This window comes from Halictus rubicundus, chromosome 17 (assembly GCF_050948215.1).
Source record: "Halictus rubicundus isolate RS-2024b chromosome 17, iyHalRubi1_principal, whole genome shotgun sequence".
Classification (NCBI taxonomy): Eukaryota; Metazoa; Arthropoda; class Insecta; order Hymenoptera; family Halictidae; genus Halictus; species Halictus rubicundus.
Window position 1 is genome coordinate 3,629,183 of NC_135165.1, and position 14,019 is coordinate 3,643,201.

The 14,019-nt window shown below is 42.8% G+C and overlaps 1 protein-coding gene across 3 annotated transcripts in view; it reads right to left on the minus strand.

The window, feature by feature from the left end:
• The window catches only part of Schip1 (Schwannomin interacting protein 1), a 45,913-nt gene that overhangs the window by 27,713 nt on the left and 4,181 nt on the right, over positions 1 to 14,019 (minus strand). Inside the window, exons 1-5 of one of the 3 annotated variants that reach the window (XM_076802809.1) lie at positions 10,258 to 10,452; positions 9,906 to 9,977; positions 3,566 to 3,864; positions 1,965 to 2,302; positions 825 to 1,184 (exon numbers count right to left, since the gene is read on the minus strand). In XM_076802809.1, the coding sequence (XP_076658924.1) occupies positions 825 to 1,184; positions 1,965 to 2,302; positions 3,566 to 3,864; positions 9,906 to 9,964 (1,056 nt within the window). In that variant the 5' untranslated portion in view covers positions 9,965 to 9,977; positions 10,258 to 10,452. Of the gene's footprint in view, positions 1 to 824; positions 1,185 to 1,964; positions 2,303 to 3,565; positions 3,865 to 9,905; positions 9,978 to 10,210; positions 10,230 to 10,257; positions 10,453 to 14,019 lie in introns of those variants that run through there. The other 2 variants (XM_076802810.1, XM_076802807.1) reach the window with 2 other exon arrangements.

Genomic DNA, 14,019 nt, shown 5'->3' on the forward strand with positions numbered 1-14,019 from the left:
AATGAACCTTGATAAAAGAAAATTACAGATTTACCAACGTTAAATACTGAAGCTATTTTTTCCAGTGTCACCGTCTTGTTCCCTCTCCCCCGCTGGAAGCAGACATTGACATCACTCGGCCAGCGGGGGAAGAATCATAGCACTACCATCTGGCATTCAGTTACCGAGTGGAAGCAAGACCGTGGTTAAGGCCTCAGGAAATTTCTGATTAGCGGAGCCGCATAACTACGACGTGAAAACAGTTTAGTGTGCTGCTCTGTTTTAAAACGTTGAACGTGCAGCGAACGCTGCCGAACGCGTTAAAACGATCTGTGCCCGCGTACGTTTTCACCGTAGTATTATTTTCGTGCCTGTGCTCGAAAATTGTGCTTTTCCTCTGAAATACTTTCCAATGTTCTTCTACGGACTCGATATTGCAAAATTCCTACCGAACAATGCTGCGGTGCTCGAAATAGAATATACCGAACGCGATCAAGTTTCCCGAAAGAATTCTACTAATTTAGTTTGCGTGCTACGTTGCGTCACGGTGAAGACGATTTCGTTCCGTCATTCATTGCAACATCCTCCCATTTTGTTAATGTGTTAAAATGTTTATTAGCTCTTGAGAATATTCGTGGTACCAGGCACCTCTTGTACTGGTAAACTTAGTGTTTCTTTTAGTAGATTATGAAGTGTGTTTTCGTCTGTCTTAGATGGCAGTTCGGAATGTTCTCAGGACCAAAATATTCTTTATGGAAAACGATGCACGGGCACAAATAAAACACCGGAAGGTGTATAATGCATCGACTAATGAACCCAGCGACCGGAAAGATGCGGAGACCCACCTCGCCGGCCTCGCTGGTCTTCCCAGAGTCGGGTATCTCCTCGATTTCCGGAAACTGCAGTGTCTCCTTGACGCTGGTCGTCAGCTCGACGATCTCGACCTCGACCGGTATCTCTCGTTCACGTTTCTCTTCGAGAATCGCCTCGGACAGATGATCGCCGGTGGTCTCGGCGACCGTGTCCGCCAAAGCCTCTTCCGGTTCCAGCACGGTCAGATGCGTCTCCGCCTCGACGACGCCGTTAACGATCTCCGATTCCGGCGAGATGATCTTCTCCTCGGTCCTCGAGTCCTCCACGCTCTTCACGTAGTTGATACACTTCTCCGAAGGCGGCACCACCGACTCGTACAAAGACGTCACGGTCTGCGAACAGAAGACCGATCCCGACGACGATTAGAATCTCGCTGGATGCCTAATCGAAAGGCGAGCGGAAACCGAGTTTCCATTTCGTTGATCCCTCGTTTCGCTACCCTTCTGAAACGGCTGATCATTTTATAGAATCGATTGCGCTACCTCCAGACGCTATTGTCTGCAATGCGAGACTCGTCTTTCGCTGATTTTCGGCCATTTGTTCGCGAAAATCGTGAAGAAAGAGTTTCCAGTTTGCGACTGTGGATTCTTTCTAAAAGCTGTTATTGTGTACCTAAAATGTTAGGCAGCAATGCTGGGATTAATGTTCCCCGGAAAAGCTCTTTCTTCAAACAATGGTTCAAGACCCCTCCGTGCAACAACCTGGTGTGTACTAATTTTCGGAATTATTTAAGACAAACGGGAACGTATAAAAATCTTCTCCGCGCGTTCTATATTACAATGGAACCTCGTCTGTGGACAGTGAATTTTTATGCAAAATGGAAAGTGTGGTAATTGTCGGATAGGCATTCATTTATTTTCTGAATTGTTTGACCGTGTCGAAAATGATACAACCGGTGCTCTTAAATTCTTTATTTGAATTCTTTGTGTCGCATTTGATCTATTCGTTTTGTTATGAACGCATAAGATTCGAGTCCAACCAAATTCTGACTTTTAAATCGTTTAACCCCCGCCATAAGCAATCGCCGACAACCTGTAGAACTTGAAGAAACGCAATTTCGCTGAGGAGAGGACTCGGCCGGTCGTTGCACCGTGGTCAGGAGGTTCGCTCACCTGTATATTGAACTTGGGCTTCTCGTAGAAGATCTTCCTCTGGTTCTTCTGGCCGCAGAGGTGATTGATGCTGTCCTCGATGTTGTTGTTGTACTCGTTGTCGTTCTCGACGGGCCTGGCGTTGATCTCGTTGAGTCTGGCGTAATCGGGACAGCTCTCGTGCTCGTCCTCGGTCAGGTCCGTGTCCGATAGAAGAGACGGCGCCAGGTGTTGAAAGCCGGGATAGTTCGGGTTGACGATGCCGCGGCAACCTGCGGGCAGATTTCCTTCCTCGGACCAGTCGGACCACTCGGACGGTGTCAACTCGTGGGACGAGTCTTCGTGAGAGGAGTTACGCCCTGCGGAATTTCATGCTGGTTGCACATTGCCGGAATACTGAATAATCGGGGATCGCGGCGACGACGACGCGACACTGACTCATCGCAGCTGCCACGCGCTCGCCTCGCTCTCTGTCCAGGCCCCGGGGGATTTCATGATTGAACCGTTTCATTAAAGCACGCGTCGTTCCGATTTCCTCGTAGTCCGGCGAGCCTAATCTATACCGGAACGATTACTCATCTTGTCGCGAGTCGCGTTACAAATTGCCAGGCGGGCCTCTGTACTTGGGTATTCGCTAGATTTTCAATTTTACAAAGGCTTTCTTTCGTCTTTACGAACACGTACAATCTGAAATCTAATTAGGATCGTAATCACTAGACAGTAGATCTTTCTACAAAAATTGTTTGCACCGGTTGCGAGAAATAGGAACGAAGTAATTTACTTCCTTCCTGCTTCCTTTTTCCCTCATTTTACGTTTTTCTTATGACCACATAAAAGCTGTGGGCCTCTGTACTTGGGAACTGGATTCTCAATTTTACAGAGGCTTTCTTTCGTCTTTACTAACACGTAAAATCTAATTATAATCGTAATCACTAGACAGTAGATTTTTCTACAAAAATTGTTTGCACCGGTTGTAAGAAATAGGAACGAAGCAGTTTCCTTCCTTCTTGCTTCCATTTTCCCTCATTTCAAGTTCATCTTACGACCAAATAAAAGCTGTGGGCCTCTGCACTTGAGAACTGGATTCTCTATTTTACAGAGATTTTCCTTCATCTTTGCAAACGCGTAAAATCCAATTATAATCGTAATCACTAGACACTAGATTTTTCTACAAAAATTGTTTGCACCGGTTGTAAGAAATAGGAACGAAACAGTAACTTCCTTCCTTCCTGCTTCCTTTTTCCTTCATTTCACGTTTATCTTGCGACAAAATAAAAGCTGTGGGCCTCTGCACTTGGGAACTGGATTCTCAATTTTACAGAGGCTTTCTTCCATCTTTACAAACACGTAAAATCTAATTATAATCGTAATTAGACAGCAAATCTTTCTACAAAAATTGTTTGCACCAGTTGCGAAAAATAGGAACGAAGCACAGTTTCCTTCCTTGTTGCTTCCTTTTTCCCTCACTTCAAGTTTATCTTACGTCCCAATTAAAGCTGTTATACGCAAAAAGATATTTCGATTTGCTTGTAGAGGAGAAGCGAGTTCGACGGGAATGGAGCACCGACTTCCGGGGAGATTTTGGAGCCCGAGGGACGTTTTCGAGAAAACGGTGGGATTACCTTCGTAGTCGGCGAGGCTCTCGACGGAGCTGTTCCTGCGGATCCTCGGCACCGATAGGTTGTTGTTCAGGTTGCCGGCGTCGTTGTTGGCGGTATCGATCGCGACGTTGTTGTCGCGGTTGATGGCCAGCGAGGACCACGTGGTGGTGTCCTCGGCGACACAGAAATCTTGTGTGTCCTCGACGGTGTAGTCGGCCGACGTCGGGCTTCTGACCACGGAGACCGTGGTCGTCGTGTTCTCGTTCCGATTCTCGATCTCCTCTGTGCTCGGCTGGTTCTGCTCGCTTCTACGTAGCTGACTGCGAGCGAGACAGAGAAATGAGTCCAAGTGGATCGATACGTTCCGTTAGCCGCGGCCCGTACGATCTATGACGATGCAAATATAGTCAGCACACCTACGTAAGACGTCTGCGAGGCAGCCGAGAAAGAGCTACCTCGTCGGCCCACCCACACACCACGACGAAATCGGCTCGAAACCCTTTCGCTCGTTTCGGCCCGGCTTCGATTCCCCCGAACACGAGGCACCGGAGTCTGAACCGGCGAAACATCGATCTCGCGGTCGCTTTTTCCCGATTCCTACCCCTCTTTTACCCTTTTTTTATTCTCTTCTTTTCTTTTCTCTTCGCCGTGGGTGCTCGACACCTTTACGCCCACGCGATATCGCACGAATGACTACTACCGCGTTTAACGATGCGCTCAGATACTTGTTTTGCGATTAACACTGCGCTTACGGACCATCAGAAATTACTATTCTATTCTATTTGTAAAAATAACGAGAATTTATCTATCGAAATTTTTGGCTATTCCCTTTTATACTGTATACCCAGAGAAATGTTAGATAATTTCTCATGGATGCATCTTGAACAATCTCGGATTTCTCTGTACTGAATGTCCCGAATTTAAATGGCAAAACTTCAGGAGCGTGTAGGGGACCGAAGGGGAACGAAGCTAGAAATTACTATTCTATTCTATTTGTAAAAATAACGAGAATTTATCTATCGAAACTTTTAGCTATTCCCTTTTATACTGTACACCCAGAGAAATATTAGATAATTTCTCATGGATGCATCTTGAACAATCTCGGATTTCTCTATACTGAATGTCCCGAATTTAAATGGCAAAACTTCAGGAGCGTGTAGGGGACCGAAGGGGAACGAAGCTAGAAATTACTATTCTATTCTATTTGTAAAAATAACGAGAATTTATCTATCGAAATTTTTGGCTATTCCCTTTTATACTGTATACCCAGAGAAATGTTAGATAATTTCTCATGGATACATCTTGAACAATCTCGGATTTCTCTATACTGAATGTCCCGAATTTAAATGGCAAAACTTCAGGAGCGTGTAGGGGACCGAAGGGGAACGAAGCTAGAAATTACTATTCTATTCTATTTGTAAAAATAACGAGAATTTATCTATCGAAACTTTTAGCTATTCCCTTTTATACTGTACACCCAGAGAAATATTAGATAATTTCTCATGGATGCATCTTGAACAATCTCGGATTTCTCTATACTGAATGTCCCGAATTTAAATGGCAAAACTTCAGGAGCGTGTAGGGGACCGAAGGGGAACGAAGCTAGAAATTACTATTCTATTCTATTTGTAAAAATAACGAGAATTTATCTATCGAAATTTTTGGCTATTCCCTTTTATACTGTATACCCAGAGAAATGTTAGATAATTTCTCATGGATACATCTTGAACAATCTCGGATTTCTCTATACTGAATGTCCCGAATTTCAATGGCAAAACTTCAGGAGCGTGTAGGGGACCGAAGGGGAACGAAGCTAGAAATTACTATTCGATTCTATTTGTAAAAATAACGAGAAATTATCTATAGAAACTTTTAGCTATTCCCTTTTATACTGTATACCCAGAGAAATAAATTTGTTAGATAATTTCTCATGGATGCGTCTTCACAATCTCGGATTTCTCTATACAGGGTGTCCCGAATTTAAATGGCAAAACTTCAGGAGCGTGTAGGGGACCGAAGCAAGAACGAGCAAATCTCTAAAAGACTTTTTGTCTTAGTTTTTCGGTCTCCTACACGCTCTTGAAGTTTTGCCATTTAAGTTCGGGACACCCTGTATATGTCGCCAATTGTATTGTACCCACTACCGCGGAGTGTAACCCGCGAGGGGCCACGAAGCTCGAGAGTATATATGTCTCCGGGTCTGACAAGACCCGTGTCGTTGACACATACCGAGAACTCACAGTAATAATTATAAATTAAAAATATTAGAACCCGTAAGCCTAGTGTTAAACGCACGATGAATTCCGCGCGAATTGACTCTTCGAATAACACGGATTGGAGAGACCGTGGTGTTTTTTATTTTCGTGATCGCATTGTCGTTCGGCACTTCCTTAATCGCAACATACCAATCGTACAGACCTCGGAGGCGCGCGCACACACACATATATCTAACTGTTATATAGTGTCAGTGCAAAAGAACGAAGTCTGTCTAGGAGATCAAACAGAGCAGGCGTCGTATATAACACGATCGTCAAAGAACGTAAAGAAACAATGGTAAGCAACGCAAAAAAGTAGGTCCAAGCGCGCGGGTTCAAGAGTCTGATTGCCGAACGGGGCTCGACGGTGCAATTAGTGTGCTGTATCGTCAAGGTTACGGGGTTGGTGGCCGAAGATCTTGAATCGTGTGTGGATCGAACGTGTTGGTCAAGCCGCGCCGAGAGTAGTCATGGTAAAACTGTCTTTTCTCGATATATGTCGCAAATACCTCGCTGATAAAAGTCGCAGGACTATCCCCACTTACCGCAAGGTATAACCTCCTCGGACGCCTAGGAGTGTAAACATAAGTGGAGCGGTCCAGGAGACCACTACTAATCCAATAGCAAATTTTAACAGAAATATGATGTAATATTTACATGTGTAATTAACGACAGCAGACGGAAAAGAAAGAGTAGCATCTCCTGGCCGATATATGTCGTTGTCAAGGCCGGTGTTGTTGACATATATCGAGAAAACACTGTGATCGTAACGCTAAAATACTCGCATGGGCGGCGTGCACACAGATCATCGTTTCCCAGCAACATCCGAAATCAATATAGACAGATCTATCGCGAAGCGAGTTCTATCTAGCGTAAATGAAACACGACACTAGAAGATTCTCGTGTGTTGGGTACTCTAATAGCGGGACAGGGTAATGGGGGATAGACGTGATAATTTACAATCAAACAAATAGATTACGAGTACGTCCATTTAATAAACAAAAGTCTAGCTTTTCGTGAATTTTTCTTCCATGATCCTTCGTGTGATCGTCTGGAGCTCTGTGGGTGGCAAAAAAAGGGGGTTCATGCGACAATCACTTGTTGTGACGTGTATGCGTGTATGTGTTTCGTTGTGTGCGTGTTGTTGAATGCGGTTCGACAACGGGGCGAAATATTTACAGTTGGTGGACACCGATCAACTAAATCGGGACTGGGGTTAATAACTGGTGTTCAATTAGTCGGCAACATCATATGTATATATAAGAAGCACGCATATGTATATATCCAGAATGCATGTCAAAGAAAAAGAAGGTGGAACGATAAAATGGTAAACTGCATGATAAAATGGGGACCGTTTAGAGTCAACACTAACCTTCTGGTTTTCCTTCTCAGTTAAATGCCTTCGCGTTGCTAATAATAAGGTTTGGAATAAATAATCTACAATTTACACTAGGTAAGTAAACATCTAAAGCAATATCTGATCACGCTAGATCTCCGTGGAGCTACGCGTTCGCATTCGTGAGCTAATTGCTAGTATTACGATGACGATACTCGAGTTGATTCGGCCGAGAAAAGTTCTAAACTATGAGAACATGGAGATTGGGGCAGGCTTATGGTATTAAATTCTATAGTTAAGTACAGGATGATCTGGCGAAGGCTGTCCGGAGATTCAGAAACTTAGCGATCGTTAGAAACAAAACAGAACCAATTTGAACGAAGTTGCGGTGTCCAATTTGCCGTTCTGTAAATTTCGAAGATTCCTCGATCAGATTTTCCATTTACAATTTCCAAAGGGATTCTCGAAGGATTTTCAGTTCGCCCAAGCGTTACAGCTGTTATCCGAACGCTTGCGCGATCATTTAGAATCCCATTAACAATTTCGAAGATTCCTCGATCAAATTTTCCATTTACAATTTCCAAAGGGATTCTCGAAGGATTTTCAGTTCGCCCAAGCGTTGCAGCTGTTATTCAAACGCTTGCGCGATCAATTAGAATCCCATTAACAATTTCGAAGATTCCTCGATCAAATTTTCCATTCACAATTTCCAAAGGGATTCTCGAAGGATTTTCAGTTCGCCCAAGCGTTGCAGCTGTTATTCAAACGCTTGCGCGATCAATTAGAATCCCATTAACAATTTCGAAGATTCCTCGATCAAATTTTCCATTCACAATTTTCAAAGGGATTCTCGAAGGATTTTCAGTTCGCCCAAGCGTTACAACTGTTATTCGAACGCTTGCGCGATCAATTAGAATCCCATTAACAATTTCGAAGATTCCTCGATCAAATTTTCCATTTACAATTTCCAAAGGGATTCTCGAAGGATTTTCAGTTTGCCCAAGCGTTACAACTGTTATTCAAACGCTTGCGCGATCAATTAGAATCCCATTAACAATTTCGAAGATTCCTCGATCAAATTTTCCATTTACAATTTCCAAAGGGATTCTCGAAGGATTTTCAGTTTGCCCAAGCGTTACAACTGTTGTCCGAACGCTTGCGCGATCAATTAGAATCCCATTAACAAACTTCCAGTGGGTAAAGCGTTAAGCTTTCTGTCGATATGCAACAGTTTACAGCTTCGAGGCTGAACAGAAAAATTCGCCGAGTTTCAACAGGTTCGACTCGCACGATCGGACCGCTGTGCGTTCGTTCTTCGAGGGGCTGAAACCCCGTGAAAAATCAGGACGTCGACGACGTGTCACCCCCATGAAATTCTCCGAACAACAACACTGAACCCCGACGCCATTGATCGACGCAGGTCGTTCGACGGCTGCGGAGACTGCACGGCGGAAACGTCGTCAGCGAATCTACAATTTTTCATGAATTTAGTTGACCGCGGATCATGGTAGGCGATACTGAAAACATCGATGCACACAGAGAGTGTCTGTCACAGTGAAAAATCTTGGGAATCATTAAGAGACACAGAAATTGATTACGGAAGTCGAATAGAAACTGGGAGGCAAACTTTTTACCACAGGTGAGTTTGTTTTTGGTAATTGGAATGGTGCGAGGCGAATTTTGCTTCGAGTCAATTTATTGGGTACCAAACTGCACAGTGAAAACATTGTTAACCCTTTGCACTCGAGTGGTGACTCTAAAGCACCACTAGAAATTGTTGTGGCATTATTTCAAAGAAATTACAAAAAATATTTGTCACATTACAAAATTTGTATTCAATAGATTACTAAACATTTAAATATTATATGTGGAAATCGGATCAGTTTCGTACGAATAAAATGAAACTATTCCAAGACGGAAGACAAATTTCGTTTCAGAATGAAAATAGCGCCGAGTGCAAAGGGTTAAAGATCGCAGCAAAATTTTGGTTATCGGCACGAGGGTTGGCTTGCTCAGAGGAATACATTTCGCGCGATTAGAATTAAATGTTTGATGATATTCCGAACCAGAGAATGGGTGATTCTACCTCAGGGAGACATATGGTTTATTTAGAAAATTGCGCAAGTCCGTCGATAAAGAAAAATACAAATATACAAATCATGATGTGATATCAAATTGAAAAGAGAAAATAGACTTACGCCACTTTCAAAACAAACGACACGAAACAATGAAAAGAAATGTTCACAAGAAGCAATAGAGAACGCCATTGAACTACTTCCAGTGATAATTTATTTCCATCCATTAATAGCACCAACTTTCCCGGTTGCCTGACAGTTTAAACTCGCACAGGGTCGCTGCAGCCTTAACAATCCGCTTCGGGGTTAACCATGGTCGAACGCATTACCCCAACAATCGAAGTTCCCAAAAAAAAACCGATGTGCTGGTTTTGCAAAACCAAAGGAGACCGCTCACCCGTGTCGATCAGTTCGCTACCTCGGACTTGTACTGGAGATCGAGTGAGCACCTCGAAGAGGATTCTCGCGCACTGTCAGACACCCTGTGTGTACCCGGCACGGTCACGTTTCGCGAAATACGCGAGCAAACGCGTCTGTCTCTCTTCGTGTCCGCGGGACATTCCGACGAGGAAGAGGAAGAAGAAGAAGCCGGTGAGGGTGAAACGAAGCGACGAGGAATAAACAGAAAAATTGGGCTACGTGGAAGAGGGTGGTAGTAAAGGCGTCCGTGGGGTTATGGGTGGTCTGCTACTTACTTGTTGTTCAGTCCCCCAGGATGCAGCGGTACCGAGACGACAGCCTCCCTGAGCCGCATATCGGATCCTCGTCTGGGAACAGTGGTAACAGGAGGTGTTGTCAGTAGACGCTTGAATTTCCGTCGGATTTGGTCATCGATCGAACGATTTATTGCGAGACGACATTGACGGTGCAACTCGTCTGCGAGCCACTTGTCCTCGACGAGGATCATCGGGCTCTCGCAGGATCGTTCTTTTCGAGGTCCTGGAAGTCGCGGAGCCACGGGGATACGCGAATCGTGTGGCATCGATCGTGCAACTAGTACCTCTGCCCTATCCGTACACCGTTGGAAAAAGGGAATGGGACTCACCCCGACCGCCATGTTGAAGCCGTGCGCAAGGGTGCTCGCGTTTCCCGTGGTTTATCGACTCGCAACCAACATCCTCTCGTCCCGCTCTCCTACCTCTCTCGCCCTCCTCGCTCTCTCGCCTCCTCCCTTTCTACCTGCCTACTTCAACCCCCGTTCACCCCCTCTCTCTCTCTCCCACTCTATTTCTCTCCCTTTTGCTTCGAGTCTCTCTCGCGCGCGCTCTCCCTGGCATTCCGCACCGCGCAACCCACCACCCCTAAACGCTCAGCCACCCCTCGTCATTTCGCATTTAATTTTTCATTTTCGGCGCTTTTTTTCCACGCGCCTCCCCGTCCGCGCATACCTCTCGCATCCGGAATGGGAATTATCATTTTATGCACTTTTGCCCGAGGTTTTTTTCCACGGTTTTTCGGACGCCCCGGCGAGAACCGGCTTGCGAATCGATCCTCCAATGGTGCTCTCGGCTACATTGTTCCCGCGGTTATGGTAGTGGACGTCCTGGGGATTCTGCGTTTTTGGTATGAATGATTCTCGGTTCTGTTCCACTGTTTAGCCTTGTTTCGTTAGCGGCCACTGCTTGAGAATGTTCACGCGCGGCGCTGTGGAGCGCTTGTGTTATTTTTGTGCTGGCTGCGCTCGAAGGTTAGCGCAAATCAGTTCATACGTTTTCTTTTTGTTTATTATCCCCTTGCCTCTCGCTCTTGTACCATTTTATGCAACGCGATATAACGTAATGCAATACGTAGTCCTATATAATCCTTCATAATGTAATATAATCTTGTGCTTTTTGACAAACTAGCCAGTAATTTTACACGAAACTTAACCGAGAGAGATCTTTGCAATTTTTAACGAGTTTAAGGGATTTTTGGTCGATGGCCGTTCTTGCTTAATCATCACCGAGTATTCCTGAATATCTCTGATCAGTTTTTTTTTGTTTTTTCTTGTCAAATATATTGTGGCTAAATGAATTTGTACAGGAGATAGTGTTTGAACAAACTTCTTTAAACAAACGAACGAATAGCGGACGAATGGAAATATTATGAATTGTGAAAAATGTCGCGGAATATGTATAAACTTTCGCGGATAAAAATTACTCGAGTAGATGATCGAATTATTTTCAGCGATATAGGTCTTCTTTTCGTGTCTGGTTTATCCTCCCCCCTTTCGCGTTTTATTTTAAAAGCAGAATCAATAATTAGTGTAGTGTATACTGACCTATTACCGTCTGCTTTAAACTTTCTTTCCACCATTTACGTGTCCAGTACCGCTGACATATATATGTGTATTCTGTTAAAATTTCACATAAAAATGTATAAATATCGAAACTTCTCGCAAACTTTTATTCTTAAAGCGTGCTGTATTTTGCAGCTGTAATATTCTGCATTTTTTAAATCACGTGTGGAGTAGGCCAAAGTTCGAAGCTATGAAAAGATGAACCGATGACTTTAAAAAGTACAAGGATAAAAATACAGGATTGAAAAAGACACAATTTTGAAAGAATATAATTCAAACGCGTACATTTACGTATACTGAAATAGTTCATTCATTTTCTGGGCTGAGCACGATGGACAAGAAAGAAATACTATACCGCTGCGTGTTTATAAGTAGATACGGCGAACAATGAACAGACATCCTAGTCGACTCGTAGTCAGAAATACAATTTGCTCTATCAATTCTACGCCGCCAGCACACTTTTACACGGAAAATCATTTGTTTCGTTCACATACGAACGAAAATGAATAATTTGTCAAATTATCCTTCGAGCTAAAAATATTTATCAAGTAATCTTGACCTACTTAAACAAGTTTGTCGCTTGTGATTGTACAATGAAGGGAAAAATTTTTAATGAAAATTGAAATTTCCTGGAGCAAATTGAAGAAGCAGGAGTTGCATCCCTTTTTTAACAATTCTGGTAGGTTAAAAATTAGACAACATTATCCTTAAATTTGTCCGATACATTAACCAATTTTACCACTATCAAAATTTTCGTATCGATTTTGCACAGACTTTAAAATTTGTCGATATATTTTTTTTTGTTTGGAAGTCGATTTAGTTTTTACTCCGTTTGTTTTATTGGTTCATACCATCGTCGCGCGCGTTTTACAAAATTTATAGGTCGAAGCTCGTCGAGAAGAGGCATAAAACTGAAAGTTGTTTCTTCCGATTGCACCCTCGGGATTGAAACCGGTGGTGGATTACCTTGCGTATCTGCTTCGCCGTTCCCTCACTATACTTCTGTTATTTGACGCCTACTTCTTTGCTACGGCTTCTGTTTTTTCATCCGTTTACCACGATCTACGAGGCAGTCTCAAGACGGGTTTAGCCAGATCGCTGGTAGATAATGTTTCGTGATCTATTTTTATTGGGATTTACGGGAACCTAACGGCGCTCGAAAAATCTTTCCTTCGTGTTTCGCATAACCGAAATCATAGATTGAGGTCGTTTAATTTCTAATAAGTCTCTTTATTGGCATAGTAAAGATTTAATCGCTTCTATGGGAATACCTGCGTCACTGTTATTGGAACATCAACCGCAAGAATTATTCGAAATTACTTAATATTTATTCAACAGATACGTTCGCATGTTTTCACAAATTGAAAAGAAAGGTTGTTTGTATAAAAGCATGTTTAATTACATCATTTATGGAGAATTGTGTCAACAACTTTCTTGCAATCTATGGTCGCTGCTCGAGAAAATGAAAAGTTATTGGACCGCATTAATTGAATGATACTCGAGAAATAATCGATGATGGCGGGGGGATAGCATTATCAAGATTACTGCAATTTCATTTCATAAAGTGAGATTTATTATTAAAGAGACAGTTAGCGGTCGGAGAGAAAAAAAAAGGAGAGCGTTCTTTCTTGGGGGAAGAAAATTCGGTTTACGTGACATTTCCATCAAATATGTACAACAGAGGGATCGTAATTTTCTCGTATGAGATTGAAAAGGTGAGGGTCGTAAAATTCTTCTAGGAAAAGTTGGTCGGAAGGAATAAATAATCCAGCACGTTGTTCGAACGATCGTAAAATCTTATATGAGAGGTTTAATTTGACGCTACGAATTACGTCTTCGCAGTTGCTATTACATCGTCTTGCATAGATTCACATTTTCGGAAAATTACATCTCGAAACTACAACACAATTTTGTTTTATTAAGAAGTCAGGAATAATTAAGATTTCAGATTTTATTATCGAATGAGAACCCTCAATAATTACGATCCTGTCAAAGGTTTATGGAGATGATTCATAGTCCTTTCCACAATGGCATTTGTTCTGTCGTTATCGATTGACCCAATAAAATTTTGTTACATCTGCCGCCAATAATAAATTGATTTTCTGGACGAAAGGAGGCCTTCCGTACGTTTCATATCGAGTGAAAATGCCAATACTTCTGCATAAAGTGGGAGGTCGATTTTTAAACTTTTAGGTATCGATCATGTTCCTCGACTTTCTATTTTTATTCCAACAAGCATTCGCAAATTAGAATTTTAATTAAAGAAGCTGGTTATTTCGTGTCGATTCTGCACTGAATATATAATAAAATGCCAGTGTTTAAATGGGTGGCAATTAAGGTTTGATAGTAAAAGACGATATCTTTATATCTTGATATCTTAAAAGACGAAGCGTGTTAATTTCTAATCCATTTGAAAAGGTGATGATTTTGATTCAATCGATACTACGCGGTTTACAGAAGCTGTTGAAGGCTGATAGATAGTTATCACATAGATAGCTTCACACTTGAGATCGAGCTGATAAAATAGGGTC